The following is a 21,330-nucleotide window of genomic DNA, read 5'->3' on the forward strand; positions in this document are numbered from 1 at the left end:
GGTAACTATATTACATCATCACTGGGTAACTATATTACATCACTGGGTAACACTATATTACATCACTGGGTAACTATATTACATCACTGGGTAACTATATTACATCACTGGGTAACTATATTACATCACTGGGTAACTATATTACATCACTGGGTAACTATATTACATCACTGGGTAACTATATTACATTCCCTGGGTAACTATATTACATCTGGGTAACTATATTACATTCCCACTGGGTAACTATATTACATCACTGGGTAACTATATTACACTGGGTAACTATATTACATTCACTGGGTAACTATATTACATCACTGGGTAACTATATTACATCATTACTGGGTAACTATATTACATCACTGGGTAACTATATTACATCACTGGGTAACTATATTACATCACTGGGTAACTATATTACATCACTGGGTAACTATATTACATTCCCATCACTGGGTAACTATATTACATCACTGGGTAACTATATTACATCACTGGGTAACTATATTACATCACTGGGTAACTATATTACATTCCCATCACTGGGTAACTATATTACATCACTGGGTAACTATATTACATCACTGGGTAAAAATATTACATCACTGGGTAACTATATTACATTCCCACTGGGTAACTATATTACATTACTGGGTAACTATATTACATTCCCACACTGGGTAACTATATTACATCACTGGGTAACTATATTACATTACTGGGTAACTATATTACATCACTGGGTAACTATATTACATCACTGGGTAACTATATTACATTCCCATCACTGGGTAACTATATTACATCACTGGGTAACTATATTACATTACTGGGTAACTATATTACATCACTGGGTAACTATATTACATCAGAACATTCCCATCACTGGGTAACTATATTACATCACTGGGTACCTATATTACCATCACTGGGTAACTATATTACATACTGGGTAACTTATTACATTCCATCACTGGGTAACTATATTACATCACTGGGTAACTATATTACATTACTGGGTAACTATATTACATTCCCATTACATTACTGGGTAACTATATTACATCACTGGGTAACTATATTACATCACTGGGTAACTATATTACATTCCCACACTGGATATTACATGGGTAACTATATTACATCACTGGGTAACTATATTACATTCCCATCACTGCAACTATATTACACTTAACTATATTACATCCCTGGGTAACTATATTACATTCCCATCATCACTGGGTAACTATATTACATCACTGGGTAACTATATTACATTCCCATCACTGGGTAACTATATTACATTACTGGGTAACTATATTACATCACTGGAAGAAACTATATTACATTACTGGGTAACTATATTACATTCCCATCACTGGTAACTATATTACATCACTGGGTAACTATATTACATTACTGGGTAACTATATTACATTATATTACATCACTGGGTAACTATATTACATCACTGGGTAACTATATTACATCACTGGGTAACTATATTACATTCCATCACTGGGTAACTATATTACATTCCCATCACTGGGTAACTATATTACATTCCCTGGGTAACTATATTACATCACTGGGTAACTATATTACATTACTGGGTAACTATATTACATTACTGGGTAACTATATTACATCCCATCACTGGGTAACTATATTACATTCACTGGGTAACTATATTTCACTGGGTAACTATATTACATTCCCATCACTGGGTAACTATATTACATTACTGGGTAACTATATTATATTCCCATCACTGGGTAACTATATTACATTCCCACTGGGTAACTATATTACATCACTGGGTAACTATATTACATCACTGGGTAACTATATTCCATCCTTTAGGTAACTATACTGGGTATATATTACATCACTGGGTAACTATATTACATTACTGGGTAACTATATTACATTCCCATACTGGGTAACTATATTACATCACTGGGTAACTATATTACATTCCCATCACTGGGTAACTATATTACATTACTGGGTAACTATATTACATCACTGGGTAACTATATTACATCACTGGGTAACTATATTACATCACTGGGTAACTATATTACATCACTGGGTAACTATATTACATCATTCCTGGGTAACTATATTACATCACTGGGTAACTATATTACATTCACTCACTGGGTATATTACATTCCCATCATCACTGGGTAACTATATTACATTACTGGGTAACTATATTACATCACTGGGTAACTATATTACATCACTGGGTAACTATATTACATTCCCATCACTGGGTAACTATATTACATCACTGGGTAACTATATTACATTCCCATCACTGGGTAACTATATTACATTACTGGGTAACTATATTACATCACTGGGTAACTATATTACATTCCCACTGGGTAACTATATTACATTCCCATCACTGGGTAACTATATTACATCACTGGGTAACTATATTACATCACTGGGTAACTATATTACATCACTGGGTAACTCACTGGGTTATATTACATTATCACTGGGTAACTATATTACATCACTGGGTAACTATATTACATTACTGGGTAACTATATTACATTCCATCACTGGGTAACTATATTACATCACTGGGTAACTATATTACATCACTGGGTAACTATATTACATTCCCATCACTGGGTAACTATATTACATTCCCATCACTGGGTAACTATATTACATCACTGGGTAACTATATTACATTCCCACTGGGTAACTATATTACATTACTGGGTAACTATATTACATTCACTGGGTAACTATATTACATCACTGGGTAACTATATTACATCACTGGGTAACTATATTACATTACTGGGTAACTATATTACATCACTGGGTAACTATATTACATCACTGGGTAACTATATTACATTACTGGGTAACTATATTACATTCCCATCACTGGGTAACTATATTACATTCCCATCACTGGGTAACTATATTACATCACTGGGTAACTATATTACATTCCCATCCTATATTACATTCATCACTGGGTAACTATATTACATTACTGGGTAACTATATTACATCCCACTGGGTAACTATATTACATTCCATCACTGGGTAACTATATTACATCACTGGGTAACTATATTACATTCCCATCACTGGGTAACTATATTACATCACTGGGTAACTATATTACATCACTGGTAACTATATTACATTCCCATCACTGGGTAACTATATTACATTACTGGGTAACTATATTACATTCCCATCACTGGGTATTACATACTGGGTAACTATTACATTACTGGGTAACTATATTACATCACTGGGTAACTATATTACATCACTGGGTAACTATATTACATCACTGGGTAACTATATTACATCACTGGGTAACTATATTATATTCATCACTGGGTAACTATATTACATTCCATCACTGGGTAACTATATTACATCACTGGGTAACTATATTACATTCCCATCACTGGGTAACTATATTACATTACTGGGTAACTATATTACATCACTGGGTAACTATATTACATCACTGGGTAACTATATTACATCACTGGGTAACTATATTACATTCCCATCACTGGGTAACTATATTACATTCACTGGGTAACTATATTACATCACTGGGTAACTATATTACATCACTGGGTAACTATATTACATTACTGGGTAACTATATTACATTCCCATCACTGGGTAACTATATTACATCACTGGGTAACTATATTACATCACTGGGTAACTATATTACATTCCCATCACTGGGTAACTATATTACATTACTGGGTAACTATATTACATCACTGGGTAACTATATTACCCATCACTGGGTAACTATATTACATCACTGGGTAACTATATTACATTCCCATCACTGGGTAACTATATTACATTCCCATCACTGGGTAACTATATTACATCACTGGGTAACTATATTACATCACTGGGTAACTATATTACATCACTGGGTAACTATATTACATCATCACTGGGTAACTATATTACATCACTGGGTAACTATATTACATTCCCACTGGGTAACTATATTACATTACTGGGTAACTATATTACATCACTGGGTAACTATATTACATCACTGGGTAACTATATTACATCACTGGGTAACTATATTACATTCCCATCACTGGGTAACTATATTACATCACTGGGTAACTATATTACATCACTGGGTAACTATATTACATCACTGGGTAACTATATTACATTCCCATCACTGGGTAACTATATTACATCACTGGGTAACTATATTACATCACTGGGTAACTATATTACATCACTGGGTAACTATATTACATCACTGGGTAACTATATTACATCACTGGGTAACTATATTACATCACTGGGTAACTATATTACATCACTGGGTAACTATATTACATCACTGGGTAACTATATTACATCACTGGGTAACTATATTACATCACTGGGTAACTATATTACATTCCCATCACTGGGTAACTATATTACATTCCCATCACTGGGCAACTATATTACATCATCACTGGGTAACTATATTACATTCACTGGGTAACTATATTACATTCCCATCACTGGGTAACTATATTACATCACTGGGTAACTATATTACATTCCCATCACTGGGTAACTATATTACATCACTGGGTAACTATATTACATCACTGGGTAACTATATTACATTCCCATCACTGGGTAACTATATTACATCACTGGGTAACTATATTACATCACTGGGTAACTATATTACATCACTGGGTAACTATATTACATCACTGGGTAACTATATTACATCACTGGGTAACTATATTACATTGGGTAACTATATTACATCACTGGGTAACTATATTACATCACTGGGTAACTATATTACATCACTGGGTAACTATATTACATCACTGGGTAACTATATTACATTCCCATCACTGGGTAACTATATTACATTCCCATCACTGGGTAACTATATTACATTCCCATCACTGGGTAACTATATTACATCACTGGGTAACTATATTACATTCCATCACTGGGTAACTATATTACATCACTGGGTAACTATATTACATTCCCATCACTGGGTAACTATATTACATCACTGGGTAACTATATTACATTCCCATCACTGGGTAACTATATTACATTACTGGGTAACTATATTACATCACTGGGTAACTATATTACATCACTGGGTAACTATATTACATCACTGGGTAACTATATTACATTCCCATCACTGGGTAACTATATTACATCACTGGGTAACTATATTACATCACTGGGTAACTATATTACATCACTGGGTAACTATCATTACTGGGTAACTATATTACATCACTGGGTAACTATATTACATTCCCATCACTGGGTAACTATATTACATCACTGGGTAACTATATTACATCACTGGGTAACTATATTACATCACTGGGTAACTATATTACATCACTGGGTAACTATATTACATTCCCATCACTGGGTAACTATATTACATCACTGGGTAACTATATTACATCACTGGGTAACTATATTACATCACTGGGTAACTATATTACATTCCCATCACTGGGTAACTATATTACATTACTGGGTAACTATATTACATCACTGGGTAACTATATTACATCACTGGGTAACTATATTACATCACTGGGTAACTATATTACATTACTGGGTAACTATATTACATCACTGGGTAACTATATTACATCACTGGGTAACTATATTACATTCCCATCACTGGGTAACTATATTATATCACTGGGTAACTATATTACATTCCCATCACTGGGTAACTATATTACATTCCCATCACTGGGTAACTATATTACATTACTGGGTAACTATATTACATCACTGGGTAACTATATTACATCACTGGGTAACTATATTACATCACTGGGTAACTATATTACATCACTGGGTAACTATATTACATCACTGGGTAACTATATTACATCACTGGGTAACTATATTACATTACTGGGTAACTATATTACATCACTGGGTAACTATATTACATCACTGGGTAACTATATTACATCACTGGGTAACTATATTACATCACTGGGTAACTCACTGGGTACATTACATCACTGGGTAACTATATTACATCACTGGGTAACTATATTACATTCCCATCACTGGGTAACTATATTACATTCCCATCACTGGGTAACTATATTACATTCCCACTGGGTAACTATATTACATCACTGGGTAACTATATTACACTGGGTAACTATATTACATCACTGGGTAACTATATTACATCACTGGGTAACTATATTACATCACTGGGTAACTATATTACATCACTGGGTAACTATATTACATCACTGGGTAACTATATTACATCACTGGGTAACTATATTACATCACTGGGTAACTATATTACATCACTGGGTAACTATATTACATCACTGGGTAACTATATTACATTCCCATCACTGGGTAACTATATTACATTCCCATCACTGGGTAACTATATTACATTCCCATCACTGGGTAACTATATTACATTACTGGGTAACTATATTACATTCCCATCACTGGGTAACTATATTACATCACTGGGTAACTATATTACATTCCCATCACTGGGTAACTATATTACATCACTGGGTAACTATATTACATCACTGGGTAACTATATTACATTCCCATCACTGGGTAACTATATTACATTATTGGGTAACTATATTACATCACTGGGTAACTATATTACATCACTGGGTAACTATATTACATCACTGGGTAACTATATTACATCACTGGGTAACTATATTACATCACTGGGTAACTATATTACATTAATGGGTAACTATATTACATCACTGGGTAACTATATTACATCACTGGGTAACTATATTACATTAATGGGTAACTATATTACATCACTGGGTAACTATATTACATTCCCATCACTGGGTAACTATATTACATTCCCATCACTGGGTAACTATATTACATTCCCATCACTGGGTAACTATATTACATCACTGGGTAACTATATTACATCACTGGGTAACTATATTACATCACTGGGTAACTATATTACATTCCCATCACTGGGTAACTATATTACATCACTGGGTAACTATATTACATTCCCATCACTGGGTAACTATATTACATTACTGGGTAACTATATTACATCACTGGGTAACTATATTACATCACTGGGTAACTATATTACATCACTGGGTAACTATATTACATTCCCATCACTGGGTAACTATATTACATCACTGGGTAACTATATTACATCACTGGGTAACTATATTACATCACTGGGTAACTATATTACATTACTGGGTAACTATATTTCATCACTGGGTAACTATATTACATTCCCATCACTGGGTAACTATATTACATCACTGGGTAACTATATTACATTACTGGGTAACTATATTACATCACTGGGTAACTCTATTACATCACTGGGTAACTATATTACATTCCCATCACTGGGTAACTATATTACATCACTGGGTAACTATATTACATCACTGGGTAACTATATTACATCACTGGGTAACTATATTACATTCCCATCACTGGGTAACTATATTACATTCCCATCACTGGGTAACTATATTACATTCCCATCCCTGGGTAACTATATTACATCACTGGGTAACTATATTACATTCCCATCACTGGGTAACTATATTACATCACTGGGTAACTATATTACATTCCCATCACTGGGTAACTATATTACATTCCCATCACTGGGTAACTATATTACATCACTGGGTAACTATATTACATCACTGGGTAACTATATTACATTCCCATCACTGGATAACTATATTACATCACTGGGTAACTATATTACATTACTGGGTAACTATATTACATCACTGGGTAACTATATTACATCACTGGGTAACTGTATTACATCACTGGGTAACTATATTACATTCCCATCACTGGGTAACTATATTACATTACTGGGTAACTATATTACATCACTGGGTAACTATATTACATCACTGGGTAACTATATTACATCACTGGGTAACTATATTACATTCCCATCACTGGGTAACTATATTACATTACTGGGTAACTATATTACATCACTGGGTAACTATATTACATCACTGGGTAACTATATTACATCACTGGGTAACTATATTACATCACTGGGTAACTATATTACATTCCCATCACTGGGTAACTATATTACATTCCCATCACTGGGTAACTATATTACATTACTGGGTAACTATATTACATCACTGGGTAACTATATTACATCACTGGGTAACTATATTACATCACTGGGTAACTATATTACATCACTGGGTAACTATATTACATTCCCATCACTGGGTAACTATATTACATCACTGGGTAACTATATTACATCACTGGGTAACTATATTACATCACTGGGTAACTATATTACATTACTGGGTAACTATATTACATTACTGGGTAACTATATTACATTACTGGGTAACTATATTACATCACTGGGTAACTATATTACATCACTGGGTAACTATATTACATCACTGGGTAACTATATTACATTCCCATCACTGGGTAACTATATTACATCACTGGGTAACTATATTACATTCCCATCACTGGGTAACTATATTACATTACTGGGTAACTATATTACATTCCCATCACTGGGTAACTATATTACATTACTGGGTAACTATATTACATTACTGGGTAACTATATTACATTACTGGGTAACTATATTACATCACTGGGTAACTATATTACATCACTGGGTAACTATATTACATTCCCATCACTGGGTAACTATATTACATTCCCATCACTGGGTAACTATATTACATCACTGGGTAACTATATTACATTCCCATCACTGGGTAACTATATTACATTACTGGGTAACTATATTACATCACTGGGTAACTATATTACATCACTGGGTAACTATATTACATCACTGGGTAACTATATTACATCACTGGGTAACTATATTACATCACTGGGTAACTATATTACATTACTGGGTAACTATGTTACATTACTGGGTAACTATATTACATTCCCATCACTGGGTAACTATATTACATCACTGGGTAACTATATTACATCACTGGGTAACTATATTACATTCCCATCACTGGGTAACTATATTACATCACTGGGTAACTATATTACATCACTGGGTAACTATATTACATCACTGGGTAACTATATTACATTACTGGGTAACTATGTTACATTACTGGGTAACTATATTACATTCCCATCACTGGGTAACTATATTACATCACTGGGTAACTATATTACATCACTGGGTAACTATATTACATTCCCATCACTGGGTAACTATATTACATCACTGGGTAACTATATTACATTACTGGGTAACTATATTACATTCCCATCCCTGGGTAACTATATTACATTCCCATCACTGGGTAACTATATTACATCACTGGGTAACTATATTACATTCCCATCACTGGGTAACTATATTACATCACTGGGTAACTATATTACATTACTGGGTAACTATATTACATCACTGGGTAACTATATTACATCACTGGGTAACTATATTACATCACTGGGTAACTATATTACATTACTGGGTAACTATATTACATTCCCATCCCTGGGTAACTATATTACATTCCCATCACTGGGTAACTATATTACATCACTGGGTAACTATATTACATTCCCATCACTGGGTAACTATATTACATCACTGGGTAACTATATTACATTACTGGGTAACTATATTACATTCCCATCACTGGGTAACTATATTACATTCCCATCACTGGGTAACTATATTATATTCCCATCACTGGGTAACTATATTACATTCCCATCACTGGGTAACTATATTACATCACTGGGTAACTATATTACATTCCCATCACTGGGTAACTATATTACATTACTGGGTAACTATATTACATCACTGGGTAACTATATTACATCACTGGGTAACTATATTACATCACTGGGTAACTATATTACATTCCCATCACTGGGTAACTATATTACATCACTGGGTAACTATATTACATTCCCATCACTGGGTAACTATATTACATCACTGGGTAACTATATTACATCACTGGGTAACTATATTACATCACTGGGTAACTATATTACATTCCCATCACTGGGTAACTATATTACATCACTGGGTAACTATATTACATTCCCATCACTGGGTAACTATATTACATCACTGGGTAACTATATTACATCACTGGGTAACTATATTACATCACTGGGTAACTATATTACATTCCCATCACTGGATAACTATATTACATCACTGGGTAACTATATTACATTCCCATCACTGGGTAACTATATTACATCACTGGGTAACTATATTACATCACTGGGTAACTATATTACATTCCCATCACTGGGTAACTATATTACATTACTGGGTAACTATATTACATCACTGGGTAACTATATTACATCACTGGGTAACTATATTACATTCCCATCACTGGGTAACTATATTACATCACTGGGTAACTATATTACATCACTGGGTAACTATATTACATCACTGGGTAACTATATTACATTCCCATCACTGGGTAACTATATTACATCACTGGGTAACTATATTACATTCCCATCACTGGGTAACTATATTACATCACTGGGTAACTATATTACATCACTGGGTAACTATATTACATTCCCATCACTGGGTAACTATATTACATCACTGGGTAACTATATTACATTCCCATCACTGGGTAACTATATTACATCACTGGGTAACTATATTACATTCCCATCACTGGGTAACTATATTACATCACTGGGTAACTATATTACATTCCCATCACTGGGTAACTATATTACATCACTGGGTAACTATATTACATTCCCATCACTGGGTAACTATATTACATCACTGGGTAACTATATTACATTCCCATCACTGGGTAACTATATTACATCACTGGGTAACTATATTACATTCCCATCACTGGGTAACTATATTACATCACTGGGTAACTATATTACATCACTGGGTAACTATATTACATCACTGGGTAACTATATTACATTCCCATCACTGGGTAACTATATTACATCACTGGGTAACTATATTACATCACTGGGTAACTATATTACATCACTGGGTAACTATATTACATTCCCATCACTGGGTAACTATATTACATTCCCATCACTGGGTAACTATATTACATTCCCATCACTGGGTAACTATATTACATCACTGGGTAACTATATTACATCACTGGGTAACTATATTACATCACTGGGTAACTATATTACATCACTGGGTAACTATATTACATCACTGGGTAACTATATTACATCACTGGGTAACTATATTACATTCCCATCACTGGGTAACTATATTACATTCCCATCACTGGGTAACTATATTACATCACTGGGTAACTATATTACATTACTGGGTAACTATATTACATTACTGGGTAACTATATTACATCACTGGGTAACTATATTACATCACTGGGTAACTATATTACATCACCGGGTAACTATATTACATCACTGGGTAACTATATTACATCACTGGGTAACTATATTACATTCCCATCACTGGGTAACTATATTACATTCCCATCACTGGGTAACTATATTACATTCCCATCACTGGGTAACTATATTACATCACTGGGTAACTATATTACATCACTGGGTAACTATATTACATCACTGGCTAACTATATTACATCACTGGGTAACTATATTACATCACTGGGTAACTATATTACATCACTGGGTAACTATATTACATCACTGGGTAACTATATTACATCACTGGGTAACTATATTACATTCCCATCACTGGGTAACTATATTACATCACTGGGTAACTATATTACATCACTGGGTAACTATATTACATCACTGGGTAACTATATTACATCACTGGGTAACTATATTACATTCCCATCACTGGGTAACTATATTACATTCCCATCACTGGGTAACTATATTACATCACTGGGTAACTATATTACATTACTGGGTAACTATATTACATTACTGGGTAACTATATTACATTACTGGGTAACTATATTACATCACTGGGTAACTATATTACATCACTGGGTAACTATATTACATTACTGGGTCACTATATTACATCACTGGGTAACTATATTACATCACTGGGTAACTATATTACATTCCCATCACTGGGTAACTATATTACATTCCCATCACTGGGTAACTATATTACATTCCCATCACTGGGTAACTATATTACATCACTGGGTAACTATATTACATTCCCATCACTGGGTAACTATATTACATCACTGGGTAACTATATTACATTCCCATCACTGGGTAACTATATTACATCACTGGGTAACTATATTACATTCCCATCACTGGGTAACTATATTACATTATTGGGTAACTATATTACATCACTGGGTAACTATATTACATCACTGGGTAACTATATTACATTATTGGGTAACTATATTACATCACTGGTAACTATATTACATTATTGGGTAACTATATTACATCACTGGGTAACTATATTACATCACTGGGTAACTATATTACATTATTGGGTAACTATATTACATCACTGGGTAACTATATTACATCACTGGGTAACTATATTACATTATTGGGTAACTATATTACATCACTGGGTAACTATATTACATCACTGGGTAACTATATTACATTATTGGGTAACTATATTACATCACTGGGTAACTATATTACATTATTGGGTAACTATATTACATCACTGGGTAACTATATTACATCACTGGGTAACTATATTACATCACTGGGTAACTATATTACATTATTGGGTAACTATATTACATCACTGGGTAACTATATTACATCACTGGGTAACTATATTACATTCCCATCACTGGGTAACTATATTACATTATTGGGTAACTATATTACATCACTGGGTAACTATATTACATTATTGGGTAACTATATTACATCACTGGGTAACTATATTACATCACTGGGTAACTATATTACATTATTGGGTAACTATATTACATCACTGGGTAACTATATTACATCACTGGGTAACTATATTACATTCCCATCACTGGGTAACTATATTACATCACTGGGTAACTATATTACATTCCCATCACTGGGTAACTATATTACATTATTGGGTAACTATATTACATCACTGGGTAACTATATTACATCACTGGGTAACTATATTACATTATTGGGTAACTATATTACATTCCCATCACTGGGTAACTATATTACATCACTGGGTAACTATATTACATTCCCATCACTGGGTAACTATATTACATTATTGGGTAACTATATTACATCACTGGGTAACTATATTACATCACTGGGTAACTATATTACATTATTGGGTTATGTGAATGAAAGATTTAAAAAACACAAAATAAGGAACACAAAAAACAAAAACTTTAGAAGCACAATCCATATTTCAAAATCACAGCAGCCAATTAAAACTGAGGAAAGGGGCTGAAGAAAAGTAAACGATATACCCTCCACACCCCCTACCGGGTATCCATTTACCCTCCACTCCCCCTACCGGTTATCCATTTAGCCTCCACTCCACTCCCCCTACCGGGTAACCATTTACACTCCACTCCACTCCCCCTACCGGGTATCCATTTACCCTCCACTCCCCCTACCGGGTATCCATTTACCCTCTACTCCCCAACCCCTACCGGGTATCCATTTACCCTCCACTGCCCCTACCGGGTATCCATTTACCCTCCACTCCCCCTACCGGGTATCCATTTACCCTCTACTCCCCCAGGTTCTTTTGGTCGCCTGGTGGAGATATTCAGACAAATTGCTTTTGTTTTAAGTTCAGTTCTCTCCGTGGGCTAATATTTCTGTATTTTCCTGAATACTGTTTTATGTTTCTTGGTTTTGTCTGTTTTTTACTCTCAATATTATAATTATTCATAGCAATGGATTTTCTGAGTCATGTCAATGCTCAAATCACTTTTATTTGTGTGTGTGTAATTCCCCTTTAATTGTTCATCTAGCAAGAGAGGAATGTGTCAGACTAGTGATGTTTCTGCTGTTAGGCCTACTGCTGCAGCACATCATGACAGAGTTGGCGAGACAATCGTCACCCAATTGACACAAATAATTATTATATACTGTAGTTCTGTCAGGTAAGTCTACTTTGCAGTTAACATTTAATTGAGAAGGTTTTTGGGGAATGTCTACCCACAAGACGGTTATCATTAGCATTGGTGCGTGCGTGTGATAGACACACGCACGCACCAAACAGACAGACTGGCAATATTGCTGGAAATTAATTGGCTAATATTGTGTTAGGTTTGGCTTTTTAAGCCAATAGAGGCTAACCAGGGGTGGGATAATGTCTTTAATTGGATAGTAGCTGGCAGCTTTATGTTTTTGACCGTTTGCGATGGAAAACATGAAAAAAATGCATGTACCTTTAGAATTGATTGGCGAGCTACTCATAGGCTCACGATCTAACTGTTGGAGAACCCTGGCTTAACCATCTACCCGTTGGAGAGCCCTGGCTTAACTATCTACCTGTTGGAGAACCCTATCTTAACCATCTACCTGTTGGAGAACCCTGGCTTAACTACCTTATCTACCTGCTGGAGAGCCCTGGCTTCACTATCTACCTGTTGGAGAACCCTGGCTTAACTATCTACCTGTTGGAGAGCCCTGGCTCAACCATCTACCTGTTGGAGAACCCTGGCTTAACCATCTACCTGTTGGAGAACCCTGGCTTAACTATCTACCTGTTGGAGAGCCCTGGATTAACCATCTACCTGTTGGAGAACCCTGGCTTAACTACCTACCTGTTGGAGAGCCCTGGTTAAACCATCTACCTGTTGGAGAACCCTGGCTTAACTATCTTATCTACCTGTTGGAGAACCCTGGCTTAACTACCTTATCTACCTGTTGGAGAACCCTGGCTTAACTATCTACCTGTTGGAGAGCCCTGGATTAACCATCTACCTGTTGGAGAACCCTGGTTAAACCATCTACCTGTTGGAGAACCCTGGCTTAACTATCTTATCTACCTGCTGGATAACCCTGGCTTAACTATCTTATCTACATGTTGGAGAGCCCTGGCTTAACTACCTTATCTACCTGTTGGAGAACCCTGGCTTAACTATCTACCTGTTGGAGAGCCCTGGATTAACCATCTACCTGTTGGAGAACCCTGGTTAAACCATCTACCTGTTGGAGAACCCTGACTTAACTATCTTATCTACCTGCTGGATAACCCTGGCTTAACTATCTTATCTACATGTTGGAGAGCCCTGGCTTAACTATCTTATCTACCTGTTGGAGAGCCCTGGTTAAACCATCTACCTGTTGGAGAGCCCTGGCTTAACCATCTACCTGTTGGAGAGCCCTTGCTTAACCATCTACCTCAAATCAAATCAAATCAAATGTATTTATATAGCCCTTCGTACATCAGCTGATATCTCAAAGTGCTGTACAGAAACCCAGCCTAAAACCCCAAACAGCAAACAATGCAGGTGTAAAAGCACGGTGGCTAGGAAAAACTCCCTAGAAAGGCCAAAACCTAGGAAGAAACCTAGAGAGGAACCGGGCTATGTGGGGTGGCCAGTCCTCTTCTGGCTGTGCCGGGTAGAGATTATAACAGAACATGACCAAGATGTTCAAATGTTCATAAATGACCAGCATGGTCAAATAATAATAAGGCAGAACAGTTGAAACTGGAGCAGCAGCACAGTCAGGTGGACTGGGGACAGCAAGGAGCCATCATGTCAGGTAGTCCTGGGGCACGGTCCTAGGGCTCAGGTCAGTTGAAACTGGAGCAGGAGCATGGCCAGGTGGACTGGGGACAGCAAGGAGTCCTCATGTCAGGTAGTCCTGGGACATGGTCCTCCTGTTGGAGAACCCTGGCTTAACCATCTACCTGTTGGAGAACCCTGGCTTAACTACCTACCTGTTGGAGAGCCCTGGCTTAACTACCTTATCTACCTGTTGGAGAGCTCTGGCTTAACTACCTTAACTAACTTATATACCTGTTGGAGAGCCCTGGCTTAAGTACCTTAACTACCTGTTGGAGAACCCTGGCTTAACTACCTTATCTACCTGTTGGAGAACCCTGGTTAAACCATCTACCTGTTGGAGAGCCCTGGCTTAACCATCTACCTGTTGGAGAGCCCTGGCGTAACCATCTACCTGTTGGAGAGCCCTGGCTTAACCATCTACCTGTTGGAGAACCCTGGTTAAACCATCTACCTGTTGAAGAACCCTGGTTAAACCAAATGCAGGGTATTCATCAGCCCTCAACTGTTAAAAGCAAGATGGAGAAAGAGACCGGGAGAAAATACATCTCAACTAACAGTAGACTGAGAGATACTTGCTGTTAGGTGCCTAGGGGCCAGAGAGAATTGGATGGAGGTAAATTTGAAGAATCATCTAGATAGCTGCAGGGCTCTGTCTCCAAACATTCCCCCATTCAACAGAGAGAAAACACAACACATTTTCCAGGGCTTCATCCCAAATGACACCCTATTTGGCCTAAGTACACTATATAGGTGATAGGGTGCTATTTGGGACGAAGCCCAGAAAACCAGTCAACCTACAAACAAATACTGTGGGTTAGGGTGTTTCTGCACACAGACACTGTGGGTTAGGGTGTTTCTGCACACAGACACTGTGGGTTAGGGTGTTTCTGCACACAGCCACTGTGGGTTAGGGTGTTTCTGCATACAAACACAGCTCACCTGTCTTCTCCAACTGAAGCTTTAGTCTCAAAACTCAACAAGGCTTTCATCTTCTATCATTAAATATTCCCCGTTCATTGTCTGTGGAAAACAATATGCTCTGGGAATTGTTATTTTGAAACAGAACATTTATATTTGTTAAGAGTATTAGTAGTTGTAACGGTCGTCGTATGAAGGAGAGGACCAAAGCGCAGCGTGGTAAGTGTTTCGGTGAACACTGAAACAAAAACAATAAAACGACAAACGAACTGAACGGTGAACAGAAAATAAACACCTACGAAGCACAAGTGGGAAAAGGCTACCTAAGTATGATTCTCAATCAGAGACAACTAACGACACCTGCCTCTGATTGAGAACCATACCAGGTCAAACGCAAACGGAACATAGAAAACGGAACATAGATAACCCACCCAACTCACACCCTGACCATACTAAAACAAAGACATAACAAAAGAACTAAGGTCAGAACGTGACAGTAGTGCAACATGTGAATATTTGTGTCAGAGCAGTCTGCCTCAACCAACATATGTCAGAGCAGTCTGCCTCAACCAACATGTGTCAGAGCAGTCTGCCTCAACCAACATATGTCAGAGCAGTCTGCCTCAACCAACATGTGTCAGAGCAGTCTGCCTCAACCAACATGTGACAGAGCAGTCTGCCTCAACCAACATGTGACAGAGCAGTCTGCCTCAACCAACATGTGTCAGAGCAGTCTGCCTCAACCAACATGTGTGTGTCAGAGCAGTCTGTCTCATACCAACATGTGTGTGTCAGAGCAGTCTGCCTCAACCAACATGTGTCAGAGCAGTCTGCCTCAACCAACATGTGTGTGTCAGAGCAGTCTGCCTCAACCAACATGTGTGTGTCAGAGCAGTCTGCCTCAACCAACATGTGTCAGAGCAGTCTGCCTCAACCAACATGTGTCAGAGCAGTCTGCCTCAACCAACATGTGTCAGAGCAGTCTGCCTCAACCAACATGTGTCAGAGCAGTCTGCCTCAACCAACATATGTGTGTCAGAGCAGTCTGCCTCAACCAACATATGTGTGTCAGAGCAGTCTGCCTCAACCAACATGTGTGTCAGAGCAGTCTGCCTCAACCAACATGTGTCAGAGCAGTCTGCCTCAACCAACATATGTGTGTCAGAGCAGTCTGCCTCAACCAACATGTGTCAGAGCAGTCTGCCTCAACCAACATGTGTGTGTCAGAGCAGTCTGCCTCAACCAACATATATGTGTCAGAGCAGTCTGCCTCAACCAACATGTGACAGAGCAGTCTGCCTCAACCAACATGTGTCAGAGCAGTCTGCCTCAACCAACATGTGACAGAGCAGTCTGCCTCAACCAACATGTGACAGAGCAGTCTGCCTCAACCAACATGTGTCAGAGCAGTCTGCCTCAACCAACATGTGTCAGAGCAGTCTGCCTCAACCAACATGTGTCAGAGCAGTCTGCCTCAACCAACATATGTGTGTCAGAGCAGTCTGCCTCAACCAACATGTGTGTGTCAGAGCAGTCTGCCTCAACCAACATATGTGTGTCAGAGCAGTCTGCCTCAACCAACATATGTGTGTCATAGCAGTCTGCCTCAACCAACATGTGTCAGAGCAGTCTGCCTCAAACAACATATGTGTGTCAGAGCAGTCTGCCTCAACCAACATGTGTGTCAGAGCAGTCTGCCTCAACCAACAAGGTTGCACAATTAGATTCCCCATCTGATTGTGTATTTTAAATGTTGCATAGATGTCTCATTTCACATCTCTCCCCCCACCTTCCATCCCTCCCTCTCGCCCTGCCTCTCTCTCACCCTCCGAACTTCTCTCACTCACCCTCCCACCCTGCCTCTCTCTCACCCTCCCACCTTCTCTCTCTCACCCTCCCGCCCTGCCTCTCTCTCACCCTCCCACCTTCTCTCACTCACCCTCCCACCCTGCCTCTCTCAGACCCTCCCACCCATGCCTCTCTCTCACCCTCCCACCCTGCCTCTCTCTCACCCTCCCACCCTGCCTCTCTCTCACCCTCCCACCACCTGCCTCTCTCTCACCCTCCCACCCTGCCTCTCTCTCACCCTCCCGCCTTCTCTCTCACCCTCACCCTCCCGCCCTGCCTCTCTCTCACCCTCCCACCTTCTCTCTCTCACCCTCCCACCCTGCCTCTCTCTCACCCTCCCACCCTGCCTCTCTCTCACCCTCCCACCCTGCCTCTCTCTCACCCTCCCGCCCTGCCTCTCTCTCACCCTCCCACCCTTCTCTCTCTCACCCTCCCACCCTGCCTCTCTCTCACCCTCCCACCCTGCCTCTCTCTCACCCTCCCGCCTTCTCTCTCTCACCCTTCCGCCCTGCCTCTCTCTCACCCTCCCGCCTTCTCTCTCACCCTCCCGCCCTGCCTCTCTCTCACCCTCCCGCCCTGCCTCTCTCTCACCCTCCCGCCCTGCCTCTCTCTCACCCTCCCGCCCTGCCTCTCTCACCCTCCCCCGCCCTGCCTCTCTCTCACCCTCCCGCCCTGCCTCTCTCTCACCCTCCCGCCCTGCCTCTCTCTCACCCTCCCGCCTTCTCTCTCTCACCCTCCCGCCCTGCCTCTCTCTCACCCTCCCGCCCTGCCTCTCTCTCACCCTCCCGCCCTGCCTCTCTCTCACCCTCCCGCCCTGCCTCTCTCTCACCCTCCCGCCCTGCCTCTCTCTCACCCTCCCGCCCTGCCTCTCTCTCACCCTCCCCGCCCAGCCTCTCTCTCACCCTCCCGCCCAGCCTCTCTCTCACCCTCCCGCCCAGCCTCTCTCTCACCCTCCCGCCCAGCCTCTCTCTCACCCTCCCGCCCAGCCTCTCTCTCACCCTCCCGCCCTGCCTCTCTCTCACCCTCCCGCCCTCTCCCTCTCTCTCTCTCTCACCCTCCCGCCCTGCCTCTCTCTCACCCTCCCGCCCTGCCTCTCTCTCACCCTCCCGCCCTGCCTCTCTCTCACCCTCCCGCCCTGCCTCTCTCTCACCCTCCCGCCCTGCCTCTCTCTCACCCTCCCGCCCAGCCTCTCTCTCACCCTCCCGCCCTGCCTCTCTCTCACCCTCCCGCCCTGCCTCTCTCTCACCCTCCCGCCCTGCCTCTCTCTCACCCTCCCGCCCTGCCTCTCTCTCACCCTCCCGCCCTCTCTCTCTCACCCTCCCGCCCTGCCTCTCTCTCACCCTCCCGCCCAGCCTCTCTCTCACCCTCCCGCCCTGCCTCTCTCTCACCCTCCCGCCCTGCCTCTCTCTCACCCTCCCGCCCTGCCTCTCTCTCACCCTCCCGCCCTGCCTCTCTCTCACCCTCCCGCCCTGCCTCTCTCTCACCCTCCCGCCCTGCCTCTCTCTCACCCTCCCGCCCTCTCTCTCTCACCCTCCCGCCCTGCCTCTCTCTCACCCTCCCGCCCTGCCTCTCTCTCACCCTCCCGCCCTGCCTCTCTCTCACCCTCCCGCCCTGCCTCTCTCTCACCCTCCCGCCCTGCCTCTCTCTCACCCTCCCGCCCTGCCTCTCTCTCTCACCCTCCCGCCCTGCCTCTCTCTCACCCTCCCGCCCTGCCTCTCTCTCACCCTCCCGCCCTGCCTCTCTCTCACCCTCCCGCCCTGCCTCTCTCTCACCCTCCCGCCCTGCCTCTCTCTCACCCTCCCGCCCTGCCTCTCTCTCACCCTCCCGCCCTGCCTCTCTCTCACCCTCCCGCCCTCTCTCTCTCACCCTCCCGCCCTGCCTCTCTCTCACCCTCCCGCCCTGCCTCTCTCTCACCCCCCGCCCTGCCTCTCTCTCACCCTCCCGCCCTGCCTCTCTCTCACCCTCCCGCCCTGCCTCTCTCTCACCCTCCCGCCCTGCCTCTCTCTCACCCTCCCGCCCTGCCTCTCTCTCACCCTCCCGCCTTCTCTCTCTTCAGGCAGTACGATAACGCCTAACTACCTGGATAACTCGACGTCTAATGTGGGTCCGTGGTGTTCGTGCTCTGCCTCCGGGAACCACCGGGAGCAGTGCGATGACTTCCTGGAATATTTCCATGACAATATCTGCCTGAGTGAGTGACAGCACCAGTCAACGTACACTATGGTAACCGTAGCAACACTGTCAATCAACAACAACACACTATAGCTGTAGTAACACTGTCAAATTACCACAACACCATCAACATTGTCTGCCATAACACCACTAACACTATGGACAAGTGTTTCAGCCCCTCACCATACTGTACAATAAACTGGTGTTAGTTCAGCTGCCTGTCTGGAGATTCCTCATCAGTTGAGGTAGTTAAGCCAGGGCTCTCCAACATGTAGATACATTAGTTAAGATAGTTAAGCCAGGGCTCCCCAACAGGTAGATAAGTTAGTTAAGGTAGTTAAGCCAGGGCTCTCCAACATGTAGATACATTAGTTAAGCCAGGGCTCTCCAACAGGTAGATAAGTTAGTTAAGCCAGGGCTCCCCAACAGGTAGATAAGTTAGTTAAGCCAGGGCTCTGTAACAGGTAGATAAGTTAGTTAAGGTAGTTAAGCCAGGGCTCTGTAACAGGTAGATAAGTTAGTTAAGGTAGTTAAGCCAGGGCTCTGTAACAGGTAGATGATTTAGTTAAGATAGTTAAGCCAGGGCTCTGT

At 40.6% G+C, this 21,330-nt stretch overlaps 2 protein-coding genes across 6 annotated transcripts in view; both read left to right on the forward strand.

The window, feature by feature from the left end:
* The window catches only part of smoc1 (SPARC related modular calcium binding 1), a 586,617-nt gene that overhangs the window by 353,903 nt on the left and 211,384 nt on the right, over positions 1 to 21,330 (forward strand). The window lies entirely within an intron of this gene.
* LOC124001199 (GDNF family receptor alpha-4-like) overlaps positions 1 to 21,330 on the forward strand; it is a 95,416-nt gene that overhangs the window by 69,091 nt on the left and 4,995 nt on the right. For both annotated transcript variants that reach the window (XM_046307817.1, XM_046307818.1), the window contains one exon: positions 20,624 to 20,758. In XM_046307817.1, coding sequence (XP_046163773.1) covers positions 20,624 to 20,758 — 135 coding nt within the window. The remainder of the gene's footprint in view (positions 1 to 20,623; positions 20,759 to 21,330) is intronic.

Source organism: Oncorhynchus gorbuscha, linkage group LG17 (genome assembly GCF_021184085.1).
Source record: "Oncorhynchus gorbuscha isolate QuinsamMale2020 ecotype Even-year linkage group LG17, OgorEven_v1.0, whole genome shotgun sequence".
Lineage (NCBI taxonomy): Eukaryota > Metazoa > Chordata > Actinopteri > Salmoniformes > Salmonidae > Oncorhynchus > Oncorhynchus gorbuscha.